We start from the raw sequence: 20,004 nt of genomic DNA, 5'->3' as shown, positions 1-20,004 counted from the left end.
GTCATTACATAAACCACAGATTCTAAATAGTCATAATATAGTGTTGAATAACTTTACACCACTGGCAGCAGTTATCTAGAAAAAGGTAATGGAAAGTATTAAGGTGGCTCAGCTGCTGGTAAGCTTGACAACAGTTTATTTTTCTTTACATACAGTCCTATCTGAGTCACTTGGAATGTACATGTAGAATTCCTCTGCTCTAATTCCAGCTGTTTTAAGCCTGAGATTCACGTTGCTCTTAGTGCCTTTTCTAATAAGTGGAAGAAAATATGCATCTCCAGGGGATAATTTATCTTAGAAAACTCCTAGAAGTGCCCTCTGGAGGTTTCTGTTTTTCTTCTTGTATTGTAAAAGAAATGCAGAAGAAGTTAGTTCAGAGTTATATATATACTGTTTATACTGTTAAAGTGAATGAATATCATGTTAGACAATGCAAGGTGCATCTCGCATGCGTCTTGGATAGAGGAACACATTATTAGTGTAATAACTGGTTCAGATCACTTATGCTGAAAGAATACGTAGACTTTGTCCAAATAATTCCCAAATCTCTTAGGAGCAGAACTAGGAAGGAAAACAACTTTCCCTTTTCTCTGCTCAGCTTCCCTTTGTACTCAATCTTTCATGCCTGCGTTCTACATAAGACATTTTAAGGAAGGAATGACTTTTTTTTCTTTTCTTGTGCATGATCAAGTATTCTCTTTTCCAACACAGAATGTCTTCCTTTACTGTTTTTTTCTCCCCTTTGTGTTTTTTCTTCCCTTCTATAACTTTGGAATTTCAGTTGTTTTTTTCTTTTTACTCTCTCATGGCCTGGATTTTCAGAAGAGACTACTCAACCTGACAGTGTTATAAGTTTGCTTCCCAACTTGAAACAACTACAGAATGACTATTTTGGTCATAGGAGCTCCTATAAGATACCTTTACTTTGAAATAACAATTACTTTTGAAAATCTAGGCCCCATACCCAGGCCTTGCTTAAGCCTTTATTTATTTTGGTATTTACTTAGATTTATGAAAGAACAGAGAGCACCTATCTCATATTCTCCATCTCTCTGAAAGGCTTTATATGTAGTATGCCCTTTAAAAGTTCTTGTACATCGCATAATTCAGTTTAATATGCTGGCTTGTAACATTACATTTCCTTTGATATTACTCTCCTGAAAGCAATATGACCTTGAAGGTGATATTTTAAACTAATAAGAGGAGAGAAACTGAAAATCAAATTGAATGTTGCAAGTCAAAAGGATGGATTCCCAGCTCAAGCCTTTATTTTTATATATGAAAAAAACAGAAGTATAACATTTATATATTTACATTTCTTTTTATTTCCCAAAGAAACAAATTTTATGCAAATTCTCGTCCATTCCCTTTTGTCTGTGTATAGATCCATAAATCCCTTTGTCCCTTGTTCTGCCATTCCTTTTTTTACTCCACCCCTTCACCCAATAATTTTGAGTCCACCGAATAAAGTCAGCAACATTTGACAGGGGTATGGTAGTCTCAAAGCTGAAATTTCCTGTATGTTTTGTGAAAATGGTGTGCTGAGTACAATAAAGATGTCAAGATAATTCTTTTCATGGAGAAGGGGACAGGTAGGACTTATCCCCTTTGTGAAGAGGACTGAATGAGTGAGCAGTGATTTAGTACACAAAGTATTGCCATGCAAAACAAATGTCTCTGCTTTTGCACTTTCTCTAACCAAGAGGTTAGCAAAGATGAGAAGGAGGCATGTTGCACTAGGTACAGAATAAGGACATGGTACAATGTTGTGGATACAGTTAAGGGCATTTAAATATAGTGAATGTAAATCAGGGTATTGCAGTAGAGGCACCACAAGAAAATAAGACATAAATCTATAGAAAAAGAACTATTTGTACATAGTGACATATTTGTACTGGTGACATAGTGACTATTTGTACTGGTGACATAGTGACTCTATGTTGGTGGAAGATAACAGGTTCTATTCTCAGTGGATTTAAAGTGAGTCCCTTCTTTGAACTTGTTGAACTTCAACTATGGGGTGGCCTAAAATCTGGTTTTATGTCCAGCCACTATTAAAACTAGGACTCTCAAGACAGCCCTAGACAGAGGAGAAAAAGAAGATAATGTATGGAAAGCAAATTCAGAAGAACTCTTTATCACTGCTATTCTGCTAGCATGGCTTGCTATATTTTTGGTTTTTTTTCTTGGTGCTTGTCCAGACATTTCAGGCAAGAAGGGAGCCTTTCAGCTGCCAGGAGTATCAGATTAGAGAGAAAGTGTTTTGCTCCTGGAGGCTCAATTTAAAGCGAAGGACAGGAACAAGGCTTGTGTGAACCTCCATGAAGGGAGGATGTCTAGAATGGTTTTAGCATTAGGTATAATTTTAAAATTGCATCGGAAGATTCTGCAATGATAAATATCCTTAGTTAATGAATATTTATAAATCCTCTTTGTTACAGAATTAGACCTTTCTCTGAAAAAGCTGTTCTTTTTCAGTTGCTGCCAGGTCATATCTATCCTTAGGTATATGAAGCACACTCCTCAGCTTCAACAATATTGAATTTAAGCTTAGGCATCATGGGCTTCATATGAAATTCGTATAAAATCCATATTGTGGATTCAGCTGAAACCAAGACTCTTGTTTTTTGAAGTACATTTCACAAGAACAGTACAAGGTGGATCCCGCCACAGGGAGCTTGCAGTCCGAACACGAGTTTTATCGCACTTCTATAGAAGAAGCTCGAGGCAGAGATGTAAGGATTGATCATGCGGCTTTTCATAAGCAGCTGCTGTGATTTGCCTGTGGTTTGAATTGCTCAGGAGCTGCACAGCTGTGCTGGCACCGTTCATAGCCAGCAGTAATATGTCCCCATCCTCAGCTAGACTTCTTCACTCAGGTTTAGAAAGTGGTTGAAAGAGTCTTCATAGCTACAGGTCAGGCCAGTTCTCCATGTCTGCTCCAAAAAACCCACACAGACACTATGGGGAACACAAGCTTCAGCCGTTGAATAGGCAGCTGTCTAGGCTAAGCTGGGTCTTAGCCTCATTCTACTGAGGGTAGTCACCATCACCTTAAAATGAGATCATGCCTATCTGGAAAGTGTCTCTTCATGAACTACAGAGGCAATTTTGCTTGGCTGAATGGGGTAAAAAGCCATCTGAAGAAAAAAAGTAATAATAATAATAATAATAATCCAGTACTTAAATGACTACTTTGTGTTTCCTCAAAAGTCTGTGGTGAGGGATACAGGCTCCCAAAGGATCATCCATCCCATCATGTTGTCCCCAAAACAGGGTTCCTTACCCGGAGTGTATACAAATAAGCCAAATTTAGCACACAGAGACAAGATACTGTGTTATTACAGAGTTGTGCAAGTCTGGATTCTTGAATAGAGCCAGCATGCCAGCAAGAGAAGTAAAATGCATTATATACAAAACCTTATCACTACGTTCACACTCTAAAGAGCCAATTGGTTACATATTTGCATATTGCATTACACAATCCTTTTAGCGTATAATGAGCAACATTCAGCTAAAGAACACTTTATCCAACGGTCTCGAGATATGTGTCAAAGCAAGATTAAATTAATTGTGCAGGCAAAATGTCTAAAGCTGCAAGGTCAGTAGTCTCTGTAGTTCATGATTAGGTGTTTTGCAAGTCACTTTTTGTTATATGAGCAGACTGACCTAGAACTGAAACAATTTCTATATCTTTAGTTTAGCAATTGCAGACAGGATTCATTCCTTTAAGTGATGACTACAATCAGAGAGGAGGTGACTAGTTGAATAAGATGAAGCACTCTTCTGCCCATATTACAAACAGGGTGTAAGTAGTTACTCAAGATCAAATGCCAAGATTTACATCGCTTATGTTAACTGAGATGAATCCTAAAAAGTTTACCAAACATTAAATTCAGCCTGCAGGTTGCAGCGCAGACACGGGAAGGGAAGCCGGAGTTTTGTGCCCTGTTTTCAAGACCATCCATTAGCAAGACCACCACTTTTCACTCTGTTCTGCACGAAATCTGATTCTTTAAGACTATCTGTTGTTGTAACCAATTTCTAACATGCTAAGAACCAGGAAAATTTGTCTGCTTCAAGCCGCAACTTGCTGCTTGCTGTGTCTGAGCTACCTCTTTTAAAGCTGCCTTGGACATCTCCGCATGGCAAAGGAGATCTAGTGCCAGTGCCAGAGGAGAACCCCGCTGTGCAGTTTCACACTCAAGTCACATTGATTTCCGTGGGCAGATTTCACCCAGCAGGAGTTGCTGGCTGTATCATGGTTTACAAATGTAAGGGAATTGTGCACGCTGGCTTTTATCACATTTAAAATATTGTCATCCTTTTCTTTACTCTTCTAAATGTTTCTGTGTTTTGTTTTAGTTTTGATTGTATTGTGTTTTGTTTTTTTTTTTCTTCCCTTTGTTTTGTGGTTTTGTTATTGTTTTGTTTGGTTTTTTGTTTGATTTGTTTTCCCAAATATGTTTTTCCAGGCACAACCAGGCAAAATTCTCATTGATAATGAATTACTTGCATTCTCCATCACTCACCTGTTTTAGTACCTAAGGCAATTTACTTGGCTTTCTGCTTCTCTATCCCTCTCTTCTAACATCAGCACATCAGTGCTTTTTAGCACAACAAACTTATAATATCTTTTTAAACGGGTCTATTTTTTGACTGTGCATAGTATTACTACAAAAATGGTCACCTGATATAACTGAATTTCATATACAGTGCTATAAAACATTTATTTTTGCGTGTCTACCCTTTCTTTTCTGCAGTATGAAGATTTCTTTGCATTTCTCTAGGTTGGTTTGCAGCATCTATTGCTATCTCTGTGTATGGAAGACAACCGATGTTGAAGTAATAACAAGAAATAAGAAATCTTTCCCTGTTCCTATCAAACCCATTTAATTTAAGCAAGAGAGGCCAGCAGGTGATTCTCAGAAGATCTCATTAGTCACTTTGATTGTCTCTAACACCTCTTGTAAGGAAATGTCTCGTTACCATGGATATTTACATATCCTTTAGTTTTGTACAGAGTGCCATACATCGGTGCACTATAAACTTATTATTATATGCCTTCAGATTTCCATGTTAAATACAGTATCTACTGTGTCAACAGATACACGCTATCAAAGACAATACAATCCAGTATCTCTTAATGTGATCTTGATTTTCATCTTTAGTAAGCTGATTGTATCATGAAACTTTTAAAGCTCTAGTCCTTGAGGCTTTTGGAGATATTCTAGTAAATCACAGTACTCACACAATGAGATCCTCATCCGTCAAAAGAAATGACCCGGGGTAGGAGTAGAAGAAAGAAAGGGGAGAGGGAAATGTAAAGGATTCCCTGTTTCCAGCTCCTGAGATGATTTAATGAGCCTTTTTTGCCGTAGTATTTTATTCTGGTGTGTCTGGCAAAAGATGAAGGATTTTAGCTAATAGGATCAGGATTTTATATGTTTATTAATTTATATTATGTAATCTGATGCTACATCCTTTAATTTGAAAAAAAAAAATATCAACTCCTTATCATATTCTTATCATATGCCATCATTACAACATCGTAACAGTGTTGTTTGAGACTGACCAGATTCTTCAAACACTGTACCACTCAGAACTGCCCTGTCCACCACACATGGTAGTATCTGGCTTATATTTTACGAGAAAACATAGGTTTTGATTCCTTAGTGGTGGAAAAAACACACGAAGTCCAGTCCTGTGAGCATACATACTCTACTGATGGAAATTTGCTACTATCACAAAAGTTGATGAAGTCCACACTGTTTTTGCAAGTCAGTCACCCAAACCTCACTATATTGTACTTCTGCCAGGCTGGAAGTGTGACACCTTGAAGTATTATCTGCTTTTACTGAAGATCTTATTTTTCTTGGCATATAGTCAAAGAGAGAGCTTATCAACAGAAAACCACTTGGAGAATCATGGAGCTTGGGGCTTTTAACAGCTGATAAGATTATGTGCTCGATCTCAACATCAAATGTAAATAAGTAGTAGAGTTATTTAGATTTAGTTTTTCTTTCTTTTCCTGCTGAGGTAGAAGACGATCGCCATTTGAGATTACTTCACCAAGTCATTTTTTTTAGACATTAGTAGGGAATCTGAGGGATTATTCTGGTATTTTCTGTACACTGGATAAGTCTTCTAGGTTTATGACCTAGTAAGATGGTGGTTTACAGAATTACAGGGGGAATCATGCAGATATAGCTGGTTCTTGAAAGCCAGTTGTAGTTTGCCATGTCTCTGACACGGTGATCAGAAAGAAGCAGGAGATGGGCTACTTTACTCTATTTCAATAACACATGGAGCCTGATTTTTTTCAATATCCTAAGAAAAGACACCTCCCATCCACAACCCCATCACCTCCTCTTCCTGCATGGTTATAAGAGGAAGTGGGTTTTTTACCACTCAGATCTTTAATTCAAAGCTTATTACCTGAAGTCTAATCTCTGAACTATTATTAAAGACGTAATTATGTCTTTAGTTAATACAAGAAATCCCCATCCCTACAAACATTCAGGCCAGCCTGGATGGGGCTCTGAGCAACCTGGTCTAGTTGAAGATGTCATCGCTTATTGCAGGGGGGTTGAAGTAGATGGCCTTTAAAGGTCCCTTCCAACCCAAACTATTTTATGATTCTAAGAAATGATTAGAGGTCAAAATTATCCTTTGGATGTTGTGAGTTTATACTCTCTAGACCAAAGACTGTGGTAAAGACAGTGAATTATATTATGATAGTTCTTTACTGACGCAGGACACTTCTGGTCTCAATTTTTTAAGAAAATGAAAAACACGAAAGAAGTGAGCTTCCCTCACATATCCACAAAACCGGCTATAACATGAAGCAGAATCTGTTTTTCAGATTTCTCCCTGGGTCAAATTCCAAAATGTACCAGTACCTGACCTTTGACAAGGATTAGAGGCAAGAAAAATTTATAGAATTTAAATCAGAGATGCCTAAAGGTTTAACTCGGCAATACTGAACGGTAGATAAGTGATACTGAAAGATAGATGGTGGTACATTTCGTGCTTAAGGGAAAATTTGTTTCTGGTGTATGTCTGAGTGATTTAACTGGGGCTGATCAATGTCATCTTCTGCCAGGGCAGAGTCTGGTCATTATTATGCCATGCAACTACCTCTTTTATGCTATTCCTACAAATGAAAATTACTTTATTCCAGGGAAAGCTTATTAGAAAATTATATTATTCTAAAAAAGCACATTTTTATGGATAGAAGAGCCAACTATGAAGTGCAATAAGAACGTGAAGAAAGGAATGGATTTCCACTATTACTGTATTTATCCCTTCTTCTCTTCTGTAGGTTGCCCAGGAATGTGGGATAATATTACATGCTGGAAACCTGCAAGTGTGGGTGAAATCGTCTTTGTCAAGTGTCCTGCACTGTTCAGATTTATCATCTCTGAAGACGGTAAAGTATTTTCACTTTGTTATTTGCCTCTTTGGTAAAGCTGCACATCCAGCATGAGCGTAATACCTCACTTAGCTACTTGGTGTGAAGCAAAATCATAAATTCTACAGTGGTGTGGAGTTGAGCTTCAGTTTGAAAAAAAAATACAGTAGGAAACCAGGATGCATAGATATGTGTATGTGTACAGAGGTGAGAGACAATGTGTGAAAAAAAGCTTTCACAGACTATACAACATGAAAACTTCACCAACTCTAATTGCTAAAGGGAATGTTCTGCCCTTGGGTCTCCACTGAAATCAATGAGACCTGAAACTGTGTTCGGGTCTTGGATAACTAATCATCACAATTCAAACCTGGTTTAGAAAATAACTAAAATTCAGACTCGTTTCTTCTTATGCCTAAGGAGAACATAGGCATGAGATGACCAACCATTAGGAGCTCCTATGCTGGGAGTCCAGGGAAGAGTCAGTGGGAACCAACGACTCCTGGAGAGATGTAGAAGGTCCAGCATGCTCCTTTGTGGTCTGTAGATATGAACCGTCACCATCCTACTGCCCCTTACAGCTGGTACAAGCAACCAAGAAAATAAATGAAAGATAGGAGATTTGGGCTGTTTCTGGTTCCAGCATGCATTGCTGCCTGACAGGGTTGTCTCTTGTCTTGCAAAACATACTGAAGATGGTCAGCTAGGCTGGTGCATTTTCTCTTTTTTCTCTTTCCTCTACCACTTTAAGGCTGGAAAAACAGTCCCATGCACTCACCGTGCTTGGTAACCAGACCCTATGAGATCCCAGCTTCAATCCCTATACAACCCAGCCGCTGCTCCCAAATGCATTACTATTAAAAGAAGAACCTACCTTAGTAGTGGTAATACTAATTATTTCACCTGGTTATTAGTATTATCTCATGCTTTTTAATGGGAAGAGCCTCTGAAAAAGCTACTGTTTGAGTGATGCCAAAACCTCCTTTTCCTTTCTCAATTTTCTTTAATCTTTGAAATACATGAAAATTTGCCGGATAAGAATGAGTGTGTGGACAGGAGAAAATAACTATTAAGTTGTTCACAGCAGATATATAGCTTGATTAGATGTTCTCTTGAAATCCCGTTTTTAAAATTTTCATTATTCTGTGAAATTATCTTCCCAGCTGAATGACTGAATGAGGTTAAGTCCTCCCATCAATGTTAGCTAACAAGAAGAGCTTGCTGGTAACTAAGAGTTTTCTCCATTTCCTCCTGGCACCCATCTAGGCTGCTTCAGATCACTTAGTTTGTACTCTCCTTTAAGGAACAAGTTCATCATTTTCCCCCAGGATCCTTTTCCCTAAATATTATTTTACCAATAAATTTTTCGTTTATAGTCTTGAGTCCAAAATCCACCTACCCTGCATTGCCACACACAGAACACAATCTGTGGGAGACGGTAAGTGTTTCATACACAGCTCCAGGACCACTAAATCCTCACCTTTAAATGCATGCATTTGAACTTGTCCAGACACTGAAGCAAGTGCCAACACTCCTGTGAAATGGAAAGGTATTTAAGGGTCATCTTTACCTCATCCAAATTTACCCATATGAAACTCGAGTGTTTTCTCTGTACAAGTCCTCTAGACTCCATCTGTAGTCAGTGAAAAGAAAGAGACCCACAGAAGACAATTTATGTTATTCCAAGCATTATGAGGTTAATTGTACCAAGGAGGTACCTTTCTTTATTCAGCAAGTACCAGGGGCACCTAATTTTTGAACGGGAAAAGATAAGTCCCTCTTCGAATTATTAGGTATAAATAAACAATTACTACTGTAATTCTATGTGCTTTAATCATAACCAGTATAATTAAACATAATCTTTACTGCTGTAATATTGGTTCAGTATTGACTCAGTGGGTACAGTGGCACTTACTGAGACATTCACGTTTAGTGATAAAAGAAAAAACAGTATCCCAGCATCTGCTGGGGTTTGTATCTGGCATGGGTAAGGAAATAATCTTCTCTCTTTCCGGTGTGTTTTTTCGTTTGTTTGTTTTCAATTTTCCATGACTTTGTAATCAATTTTCGATGACTACTTGTCATTCAGCCTGACTATCAAACCAGTTGTGGTCATCCTTTGCTCAGGATATACACTCAACTAGAAGTTTTCACTACCCAGTTTTCCGTGATGCATTCAGCCTGCAGGCAAAATACTTTTATGTTATTTATTGCGCATCAGCAGATGGATGATATACTGTTATTTTCTGATATATTATAACTGCAGGCAGCCTGCTGCTTAATACAGCACTTGTCTAGTTTTCCACTAGGACCCCTCTTTTTCTGTGGCTTGTAATCTACACCCCCTACATACCCTCTAGCTACAATGTGCTAACGTGGTAACATAATACAGCACTTTTCTTTCTCTCTCTGCCTGTTTTGGATTCTATTCTCAGGGATATTCCTAGTTTGATACTATGGAGAGTGGTGCCATGTACACCCACAGCACAGGAAATCTCCCTCACTACCAACCTGTCCACACACCTTTGCCATGGACATTTTAGCTATTCTTTATACCAAGAGTGTCTCTGATGCTTCTGTTTATACCCCACACAAATATGGTGCCGTTTTGCTTTCACTGATGAAATTTCTTTTCCATGGCGCTATCATTTCTGAAGTAATTAAGGCTAAGAGGGCTCTTGGGAAATCATGTAACCCATCTTCCCTCCTCAAAGACGAGGTTAGCTCAATACAATCTATTCTAGCACTTAACTAATCTGTTACTGGCTAATCGGAAATACTGGTTTTTTTAATAAAGAAAAATATACATTTTAGAAAAAAAATAAATAAAACCAAAAGCTCTACTGTAACTAGAGCTGTGTAAAATAAAGGCCCAAAATAATGTTTTTAAATTATTTGTCCAGGATTTCATAGAATCCTAAAATCATTTTTCTTGGAAGAGAGCCTCAAGATCATCAAGTCCAACCATTAACGAAACTCTGGCACTAAACCGTGTCCCTGAGAATCTCATCTATGTGTCTTGTAAACCCCTCCAGAGATGGTGACTCCACCACTGCCCTGGGCAGCCTGTTCCAATGCCCGACAACCCTTTCCAGGAAGAAAATGTTCCCGATATCCAACCTAAACCTTCCCTGGAATGACTTGAGGCCATTTCCTCTCGTCCTGTCACTTGTTACCTGGGAGAAGAGACCAACCCCTCCATGCTCCAAGCTCCTTTCAGGCAGGTCAGAGATCAGAAGGTCTCCCCTCAGCTCCTGTTCTCCAGCTGAAGCCCCAGCTCCCTCAGCCGCTCCCATCACACTTGTGCTCCAGCCCCTTCCCCAGCTCCGTTCCCTTCTCTCAACTCGCTCCAGCACCTCAAGGCCTTTCTTGGCGTGAGGGGTCCATTTCCAGATTTGTTTCCATACTGCACTTCACATCTGACCTGTAGCAGGGTGACAATGTGACCTAAGGGAGGAGCAGTCAGTTCAATGTAAACATATGTCCCACTTGCTTGATCTCCTTACAGGATCACTAACAAAAGTGACAGCTGTTACTTCTCGTAGTGCTGGGTTTGAGGGCTTTTTGGACATCTGTTCAGTAGGAACAAAACCAAGATTCATAGTTCATTAGGTAAACAAACAAACGTTTAATCTGGAGTAGTTTGAAATCTCTACAGATCTGGCTGGATTTGCACTGGTGACCCCAAGGTGGAAATATCTACATCCATAATCACTCTCCTGAGTCAATCAGCATGAGTTTTCACTATCATTGCTGCTAATTTTAATTAGCCAAGTGTATTTGTTTCAATGAGGGCTTAATGAAAAAGTCACATTTTATGATGGTTCCTTAAATAAAGGGTTATTAGATAAGTAAAATGTTTCTAAGGCAAGGCTAATCACATTTTATAGATTGTTATGGTGTCCTCTGCCTGTTGCTGTGTTTCTAGAATATATAACTAGGCTAGGCACTGACAGTAATATTTAATTATAGCATATTCATTATTAATAGAGCAAAATTTTTATATGGTCATAAATAATTTTTACAAACAGTAGCAATACCTTGAAATTATACTTTAAGAAGTTTGTCCTACAAAGCACTGAAGCACCTGTAGGTACAGCTGTTTGTATAACAACAGGGAAATCATACAATGGGGAAGTTTGAATCTTAAAGAAGGAGTAGAAGTTAACCTTGGATAACTAAGTTATATGTGGGTGTCTGAACTGATCACATGGATTTCTGGTTCAGTAAATGGAAAGCAGTGGGTACTTGTAGAAGATGTTTCCTCTGACCTATCTCAAATGGTTATCTTTAGATGAATGAATTCAGTGGAAGGGGCTGTTTGTTTTATAAATTTCAGAAAGGAATTTGTCTGCCTTGGCTTGGATGTCTGATTTCCAAATGCAGTAAAATGAGAAAGAAAAAAAAAAAAAAAAGAGAGGCTACAAAATAAAAATTAACCAACTAAACTGTCATCTGGAGAGATGCTTTGTTGAAAAACTTATCTATGGATTTAGCTAAAAATATAAGCTCTTGCTGTTTTTAAATTGCAAATATGCTCTAACCTTCACTGCAATTAAACTGAAGAGTAACGTTTGAACTCCTGTCAACATCAGACAGAAAGCCTGATGTTAAATCCTATGCATTGTGGGTTTTTGATGCTTCCTTGGAAAATTTCATTTCACTTCTCTATTCCTTCAAATCACCAGAATTTTTTATTTCCTTTTAGATGCAGACTGTGAACAAGAAAGCTATTCTTAAAATCTCTCCATGTTAAAAAAAAATATTCACTCCCAAGTCTTTTCTAATCTAGCAGGTTAAGGATTTACAGTGACTTTCCTTCTGAAGTGTTCCTAAATATTAATTTCTTTTCCACTTCAACATTCATTTCTTTGATTGATATCCATCAATTCACAATTTTATTTTCATTGGGAGCTATAACTTCCATGCTGTTACTGTTGTGTATTATACTTTCTCCAGTCCTTTCCCAGTACCACCTCCAGAGACAACTAATCTAGAATGGAGTATATTTAAAGCATTCCAAGGTATCCTACAAAAGGAAGAGAAAAATAAAGTGTGTCAAGCTGTGATGTTGTGTTTCAGTATGACATACTGAGACCTAGAGATGGTCCCACTTGAAAATTTTCTCTGTTTTGTTCTTTTTCCTTTTATTATTTTTTTTTTCCAGAGGTGATATTGCCTGGCAGTGGAAATCTACAGAAGCCAAGCCTGTGCTTTTCTTTCTTTGCCCTGCACACCAGAGATATTCTGGAACCTATAAAGCCACATTAGTCAAATGGATTATTGAAAGAAACCCAATAGCCAGTGCAGAAATGAGAGTATTTTTAGAAATTTGATTTGCAGTAGAAACTAATACAAATGACAATAGGTAGTTTCTGAGCATTGCCACACGCTCTACATTGAGAAAATGCTTTCATTCACAAATTCAAATAATAAGTAGGACTAGCTCTTACTGAATCTTTCAGCAATTCAGAATTTTATCTAGAGTTCAGTCTAAGACACTACCTGCTACACCCAAAAGAACAATACTACAAAGCGTGGTTTGCTATGTTAGAGAAAATGTACATAATTTTAATCAAACTCATAAACCACATCCTATGTTGAGACCACGATTAAGGCGTCCTAACTGAAATCCAGTAGAATAAAGAAGGTATCCAGGTATTATAGAGTTTAAGAGGGAATTATATCCCATTCTCATACTTCTGAAGCAAAGTATTTGACTTGCTGCTACTCTGAAGTTATATGATTTCAGTGTCCAGTCAACAAGCTTGATGGTTCCTGAGAACAAGAAATTGAAAATAGCCTGTTACTGATCCCACTAAAAACACTGCGAGACACTCAAGTACTTTGTTGCAAGAACACCAAGCCCCATTTATACTGCACTAGAGATATCACGGGTGGACAACAGGGTTTATGATTGCAGAGTTAATTGGATTTGGGAAGCCATCTGTGACTTTTTTCTCCTGTCTGACTTTAGATGTTGTTCTTAATCAAACAGAACAGGATGACAAGAGAAAAGTTAATGAGAAGGGAAATGATACTACATGTTCATATGCGGAAAGCCCTTCTGTGTAATTTTTGGGGAAACAGCCCTGGTAAAGTCTTTCAGTGCTGACTACATACCACTGTGAAAATGGTATATGACTCCCAACCCAAATGAAAAGACAATAAAAGTAATTGTCTTCCCAAGGTGAAAGTTGTTGAAAATATTTTCAAGTTACAGTTTCTAATACTTTTGGTTATATATTGATATTTTTTGATATAGACAGGAAGAAAAGGTGACTGTTAAAGATCAGGAGACTTCTAAATAACAAAAGGTATCTAGAAGATTCTGCACTTATTTTCTAGTGAAGTAGAAGATGCAGAATGTCTTTGCTACTAGCCGAAATTAAGGTTGGCATTGGAGCAAGCTGAAACTGGAAATTGCATTTGCCTGTCAAATAGACAAGGCAAAAGATCAGTGCAAAGGTCTAGATTTCTATTCAAGTATATCACCCCTGATGGGTATTTCAACATCTTGCATGAAAATGAGGGAAAAAAATCCCCCAAAACAAAGAGTAGTCTCTGAAAACCAGACATGATCCATCCCATAGCATTTCTATCGTGGGAGTGCTAATGATCCATCAGAGCTTAATCAGTCTTTGAAGCAATCAGGACTCTGCATACCTTAGTTTCATCCTTCACATTATATGAAATTCTATATCACATTCAGAAACATCTTCGATGCAAGGATATCTGGGTTTTTTTAATACATTTACCAGCTAAAGATTTTGGAGAACTTTCAAAGCTGTCTGCAGATTGCATATATGTTATTCTTGCTTAGTCTTCAGCAAGTCCTAGAAAAAACAGTGACATAAAGAAGGAGTACAAGAGACCTACTGAGTGTCTAAGTTACAAATAATAAGTCTCGCCAATAACCAAGATGATAGTGCTTACTAGATAACAAGTCATTTCCTGCTGGTTTTCATCCCCAGGCTTTCCACAAGCAGTAAAACTGTGGGATTACTTCAGCTTTTCCAAAGCGAGGAGGACAGGCTATAATTAAGCATGCTTCCTCAGTCACGGCATCACAAATTCTATCTGCAATGCAGAGGGAAATGGGAGGAAAATATTGCTATCAAAGAATACTAGCTCTATCTACATTTCCAATCAAGTAGTTAAGGCCTCATCAATATATATTTTTTTTACAGGAAAAGGACATATTATGGTCTTTGCCACCAAATTATGGGGACATAAGACTCAGTGCTTCTGATACTCAAATATACAACGTGGCCAAGAACATTTCAGCTCAAGATCAAGTCCTTGGTCCTTTGCAAGGTGCCATCCTGCAGTGGCCAGGGTAAAGCTGTAACACAGCTCAAGACCTTTGTCACTATGATCTGAAACCTAATTTGCCTTGGAAAAAAAAAGAAATCATGCTCTTCTGGGAAGCATGCAAGGGTGGAACATGCAGAGAGCTGCTGAGTAGTTTGGAGAACACTTGGACAGCAAAAGGTAGCACTTTGCAGTATCACTCTAGGTGCAACACAGGTAGATGCTTCAACCTTTACTAGCAGCCTTTGCCTTATACTTGTTTCTCCTCTTGACTCAAATAACTGAGAAAGTAGTTCCAGTTGACTGCAAGATTTTAGGTGTGGTGGGCAAACATTCATTCTTACCTTTAAGCAGGTGATTCAATATGCTTTCTTCTCTGGGACTTATTTCCTAGTTGATAATCTCCATTGGACAATGTTTTTTTTATTTTCTGTGTTTCCTGTTTGAAAAACATTTGCTTTTCTCTGAAATATCACCCATGCCCTCTTTGGAGCTAGGAGACCCTTTGATAGTATTTGCATTGATCTTGCACTCTGATAGATGCTCCTATGAGAGCCAGTCTCATAGGAAGGATACACTTAATGTTTAGATGATGCCTTGCAGTTGCTATGGTGACCTCGGTCCGCTGCTAGTTTCATACCCTTTGATAAGAAAGAGGAAGAAAAGAAGAAAATCATAATCTCCCTTATGTGTTATTGATCATATCTGTGCATCAGTCCTGCTTCAGCCAGCCTTACATACTCTGGCCTGTATGTTCTCCACATGGGACTTCCTTGGTATTCTCCCATGACTTCCAGGCATGATTCACTGGATCTTCTTGTCTCTATGTCATTAAACCATGTGCCCTGAAATCATTACAGGATATAGGAAGAAAGGACTTGTTTATCAATTCCATCACTGCCTTTACTGCAATGTTTTGCACAAACCACTGGGTAACAAAGAAGTTGCAGAAGATAGTTCACCTGATCCTATGGTAGATGTATAAAAAAAAAATGAGCCTCCTGAAGTGCCAGTTTCTTTACTCTTTATGGGAAGAGACTTAAAAAACAGATCAACTTATCTTTGGGTGACCAAATTGGGTGGGATGAATTTGTCCGACAGGATCAGTTCCTCAGATATCCTTAGGGACCAGTTCTCACTCAAACATCCAAATATGAACCAGTCTTCCTAACAGTACCCTTAATTTTCCTCTGCCTCAGTTTTCCTGTTTTCTAAATGCGGTGAACAATACCAATTAATTTTGTGCCGTCTTTTATGCAAGCACTATGCTCACAAGTCCCTTTGTCGAGGCAAATGTCAATATACCATGAATGCTAAGTGAGCCAACAACTTTCATTCTGTAGTTTAAAGTATTGTCTATGGGGCATGAGGCTGGAGAGACCAAAACCCTTGGAAGGAGCGGAGGGAAGCACTTAGCATAAGGAAAGCTGTGGGAACCTGTAAGGCCATGTACTCTCTAACCTTGCCTGGCTGCCACTTTCTATAAATCCTGTTAATGAGATTGTAAAGACCCAGCAGCTCATTCTGGATCACTTTTTTCCCCCAAAAAAGAGCAGTAATGAAGGAACTGGGATGACTGGATCGTGTGCATGTGAGATCGTGTGTGCCAACATGTCACGGAGGCAATGCAGAAATCAATTTAGGCAGGTGACAAGCTCTAAACAGACTTTATTCTAGCCAGAACTGTTTATTGGAGAACCAACTAGAAATGGGGTCTATCCAAAATTATTCGGCACTCTGACAACATCTAATAAACATTTAATAAATATACTACCGTACGACCACACGAGAATGAGGATCCTCAGTGTGCATGCACCCACTCACAAAAACAAGAAGCCTCTTTCAGTCAAGGGTACCCAGAAGAAATAATCACTTGCCCAGGGTGGGCAAGGACTCACTCAAGGATATATCACTCCCCAAGGACAAGGTGAAGGCAGTCAACCCTGGGAAGTCTCCTTAGATGGCACCCCTGATCTGAGCCAAGGGGTCTATTCACAGCCCCACTGCTCTGAGAAGACCACTCCAAGGGGGTCTTCAGCAGGGGCCCCGTTTTATAGCCTGGTTGGATCTGGCTGTCATCATTAGGAACATGGTCCAGAAGCTCTTCTGCTTCTCTGGGCCTGGGCACCTCCTTAGCCGAGGACCCTCCTTGTCTGTTGACCAAGGGTCCCATCCCTCCTGCCCTCCCAGTCAGGAGAGGTGAATGTGAGGAGTCACCATGCCCTGAGGCGGGGAGATGTGATGGTTGGCACCAACCACGGTGCATACATGAGGACAGGGACAGTGGGGCACAAAAGGTGCTGAAGAGCCATCAACTGCCCCATTGCAAGCTCCAGATCTCATCAGGGGTTGTGCAACCACCACAGAAGGCGCAGGAGTGGGCAGAGGGTATAAGGAGCAGCGGGCAGAGCGTGCAAGCCATAGCTGCGTGAGATGCTCAGAGAGCCCCCAGAAAAGCTGCTGAGCAAACTGCTGTTCCCGACTGCGGCTTTGCCAGCCGGCTGAACAGATTGCAGCAATAGGGAAGGGAGCGAAAAGGCACAGCGTGGTGGATGCTGCAGAGCCGGGCGTGAGAGCTGGCTGATTGATTTCGTCTTTATAAATTAAATGTTAAGCTTCTAATCAGTGCTATATAAAACAGAAAAAAATTCAAATCCTTGCCTAACCAGCTCATTATCCACATAGCTGGACAGCATGATAATAAGTGATCATAGGAAATGTTTTCTATAACCTCTCTCTGCCCCAGCCTCTGCACTTTCTGAAGGAAGAGAATTAACATGCAATAAAAACAATGTGAGCTTTGCACATTGATCTCAAAGCTGTTGAAATCCAACCTTTGGGGGGCACTACCTGTGTGAACCAGTCCTCCAACCCATAATACTGAAATGGGAACAACAAGAATAAGGGAAAAGTGTGGGGAGGCCATTTCAGGCCAGAATAGTTCTGGAAGCCTTTCAATTCCCCCTCCTGCCACTAATGTGGGACAAACGCTGGAACAAAAGGGTTAAATGCAAGTTGTGCTCAGATAAACAAATCTATGGGAGATAAAGCTGTTGCCATGCCAGCTGACACCGAATGCAGCCAGCACAAGTTTGGCACGAAGGGGATGATCTAAAAGGCAGCACTGAGCTCCGAGGCTCATGGTGCACAGGCTGTTTCTTGGCTTTGGCTTTGCCAGTCCTGTTCACTTTACATCAGAAGCAACAATTGCTTGCACCAAATTTCTCATGTGTTGGAGGATGGCAAAGAGGTACTTATGTTGTCTGTGACTCACCAAATGAAAATCAATGAAGAAAGTCATAAATGTGCAAGAAAAGGGCATGAAATACCTGGGTCTCTGCCACTAACTCCATGGGAATACACTGGCAAGTCCTTTGACTTTTTTGTTTTTCTTTTCTTCTCTTTCACTTCCTCATGTAGAAAACAGAAATAAGAAATATATTCTGTGTTTGGTTTCTCTGCTTGGTCTTTGGAAATGACCTTTCAGAGTTCTAATGGGTCTTCTGTAGGGTCTCTAAGTGGTAGTACAAATAACATCTAGTCAATAATGACAGTTAAAATATGAATGGAAGATTCACTTTATATCCCAAAGAGTGACACATATTCAGTCTGGTCAAATTGTGAAAAGCAATATTTACCAATATACTGGGTAAACCATCCTTTCTCAAGGATAACATTAGCTTCCTTGGGAGTTTGTAGACTGACATGAGCAATTATTGATTTCAAAAATGGTGTTCTAAGACACTGTTTAACAGCTGCTGTTCGATCCATCTTTCCGTACTGTGGGCTGAGCTGCTATTTAACTATATGTGAGGAGCACAGGTGCCAATGTAAGACATGACTCTAACCCTTGAATTAAAATCCTGAAAAATCAGTTTCCAATGAAAATGCAGATAAAAAGCATATTTTATTTATGGCTTATTTCTGGAAGAGTAGTGTGTTTCATCTACCCTGTTGCATAATCGTGTTGATCGGCTTTGTCTACTTCATCAGTGAAGTTCAAAGTGCCAATTTCTCATTTTTTATGTGCTAAGAATAAGGCAATGAGAGGACTCATGTGAAAGCCCATGCAGTGACATGCCCTGTAGTTTTGCCCATTACATCAGTGACACCAGAATAAGTTTGCTGAGGTTTGTCTAGAGTCAGAAAGGCACTCAGGTAAAAACCAAACAATCAGCTACCACAACCTCACAAAAATACAGTTTCAGGGTAATACTCTGAAAAATGAGGAGGACTGCTCTATGTCTGGACTTCCTACAACCCCAGCTCAAATACAAGCTCAGGCCTTGTCCCTATACATGTAAATGTGCTAAATGTTAAGCACAGAAATAATCCAGATTAACTCAATTGCGCGCTCATACATATGAGCAAACATAGCCATTGGCACAGTTATCTGTCACGTAAACATCCATATTCTGGTGCAGGGTGCATAAACATATGGTGTCAGAAAGATGGGCAAGAGCAGGATGCAGGAATTTAAAGCCAGATGGTGGGTGTATGTTCCCTCATTATGTGCTTTTTATATATATATATATATATATAAACACACACAAATATTATTCTATATGTATCTATGTTATCCCAACATTCATCAGCTGAACTTTGACTTCTAGCTGTAAATCAGAGCATAATGTTCAGTGGAAATCTAATTGACTTTCAGTAGCTTAACTTATTAGTGAAAATTAGGTTGATAGATCAAGCCTAAAAGCCTGTATAGTAGAAGGCTGCACTGGAACTTTCTTCAGTACATTATTAAGGACTCAGATGTAGAAAAATATGTTAATAAATCCAAGTTTGCTCCTACAGCAATCAGAAAATTACGATTGTTGAAAATGTGAGTCCCTTCATAACGTCTGAACAGTTAAAATGCAATAATAATTTGGGTATATAAAAAAATTATTAATATAAAAAGCCTCTTTTTTAACAAACCTACATTATTATAAATTTTCAACTGTTATTAATGATGCCATGAAATTCAAAATGAACTAAAATCTAATATTTTAACATCAGTGTAACCAACTACCAACCATATTTAGAGTGAAATAACATCAATTTTTATTTCTTCTCTTTTATATTATAGGAATGAAATAGCTAAAATTAAAACACTTCCATTTCAGAAAAGACACTTCTCTGATCAACCAGTGTAATGTGCCAGGGTTCCAGGTACATCAGGCTTCAGTCTACTTCATATTGACCTGGTTTCCTCCAACAAGAATTCTGGAAAGTTTGCAATACCACATTTCGGGATTTAAGCCACGCTGTACAACTGATAAACT

The 20,004-nt window shown here is 38.9% G+C and overlaps 1 protein-coding gene across 1 annotated transcript in view; it reads left to right on the top strand.

The window, feature by feature from the left end:
- Positions 1-20,004, top strand: part of ADCYAP1R1 (ADCYAP receptor type I) — a 111,583-nt gene that overhangs the window by 49,679 nt on the left and 41,900 nt on the right. The window contains exon 3 of the mRNA XM_065628354.1: positions 7,325-7,432. Coding sequence (XP_065484426.1) covers positions 7,325-7,432 — 108 coding nt within the window. The remainder of the gene's footprint in view (positions 1-7,324; positions 7,433-20,004) is intronic.

The sequence above is a fragment of the Caloenas nicobarica genome, chromosome 2 (assembly GCF_036013445.1).
Source record: "Caloenas nicobarica isolate bCalNic1 chromosome 2, bCalNic1.hap1, whole genome shotgun sequence".
NCBI lineage: Eukaryota > Metazoa > Chordata > Aves > Columbiformes > Columbidae > Caloenas > Caloenas nicobarica.
The sequence above is the reverse complement of the archived record's forward strand: the minus strand, read 5'-3'. Positions and strand labels throughout refer to the sequence as shown.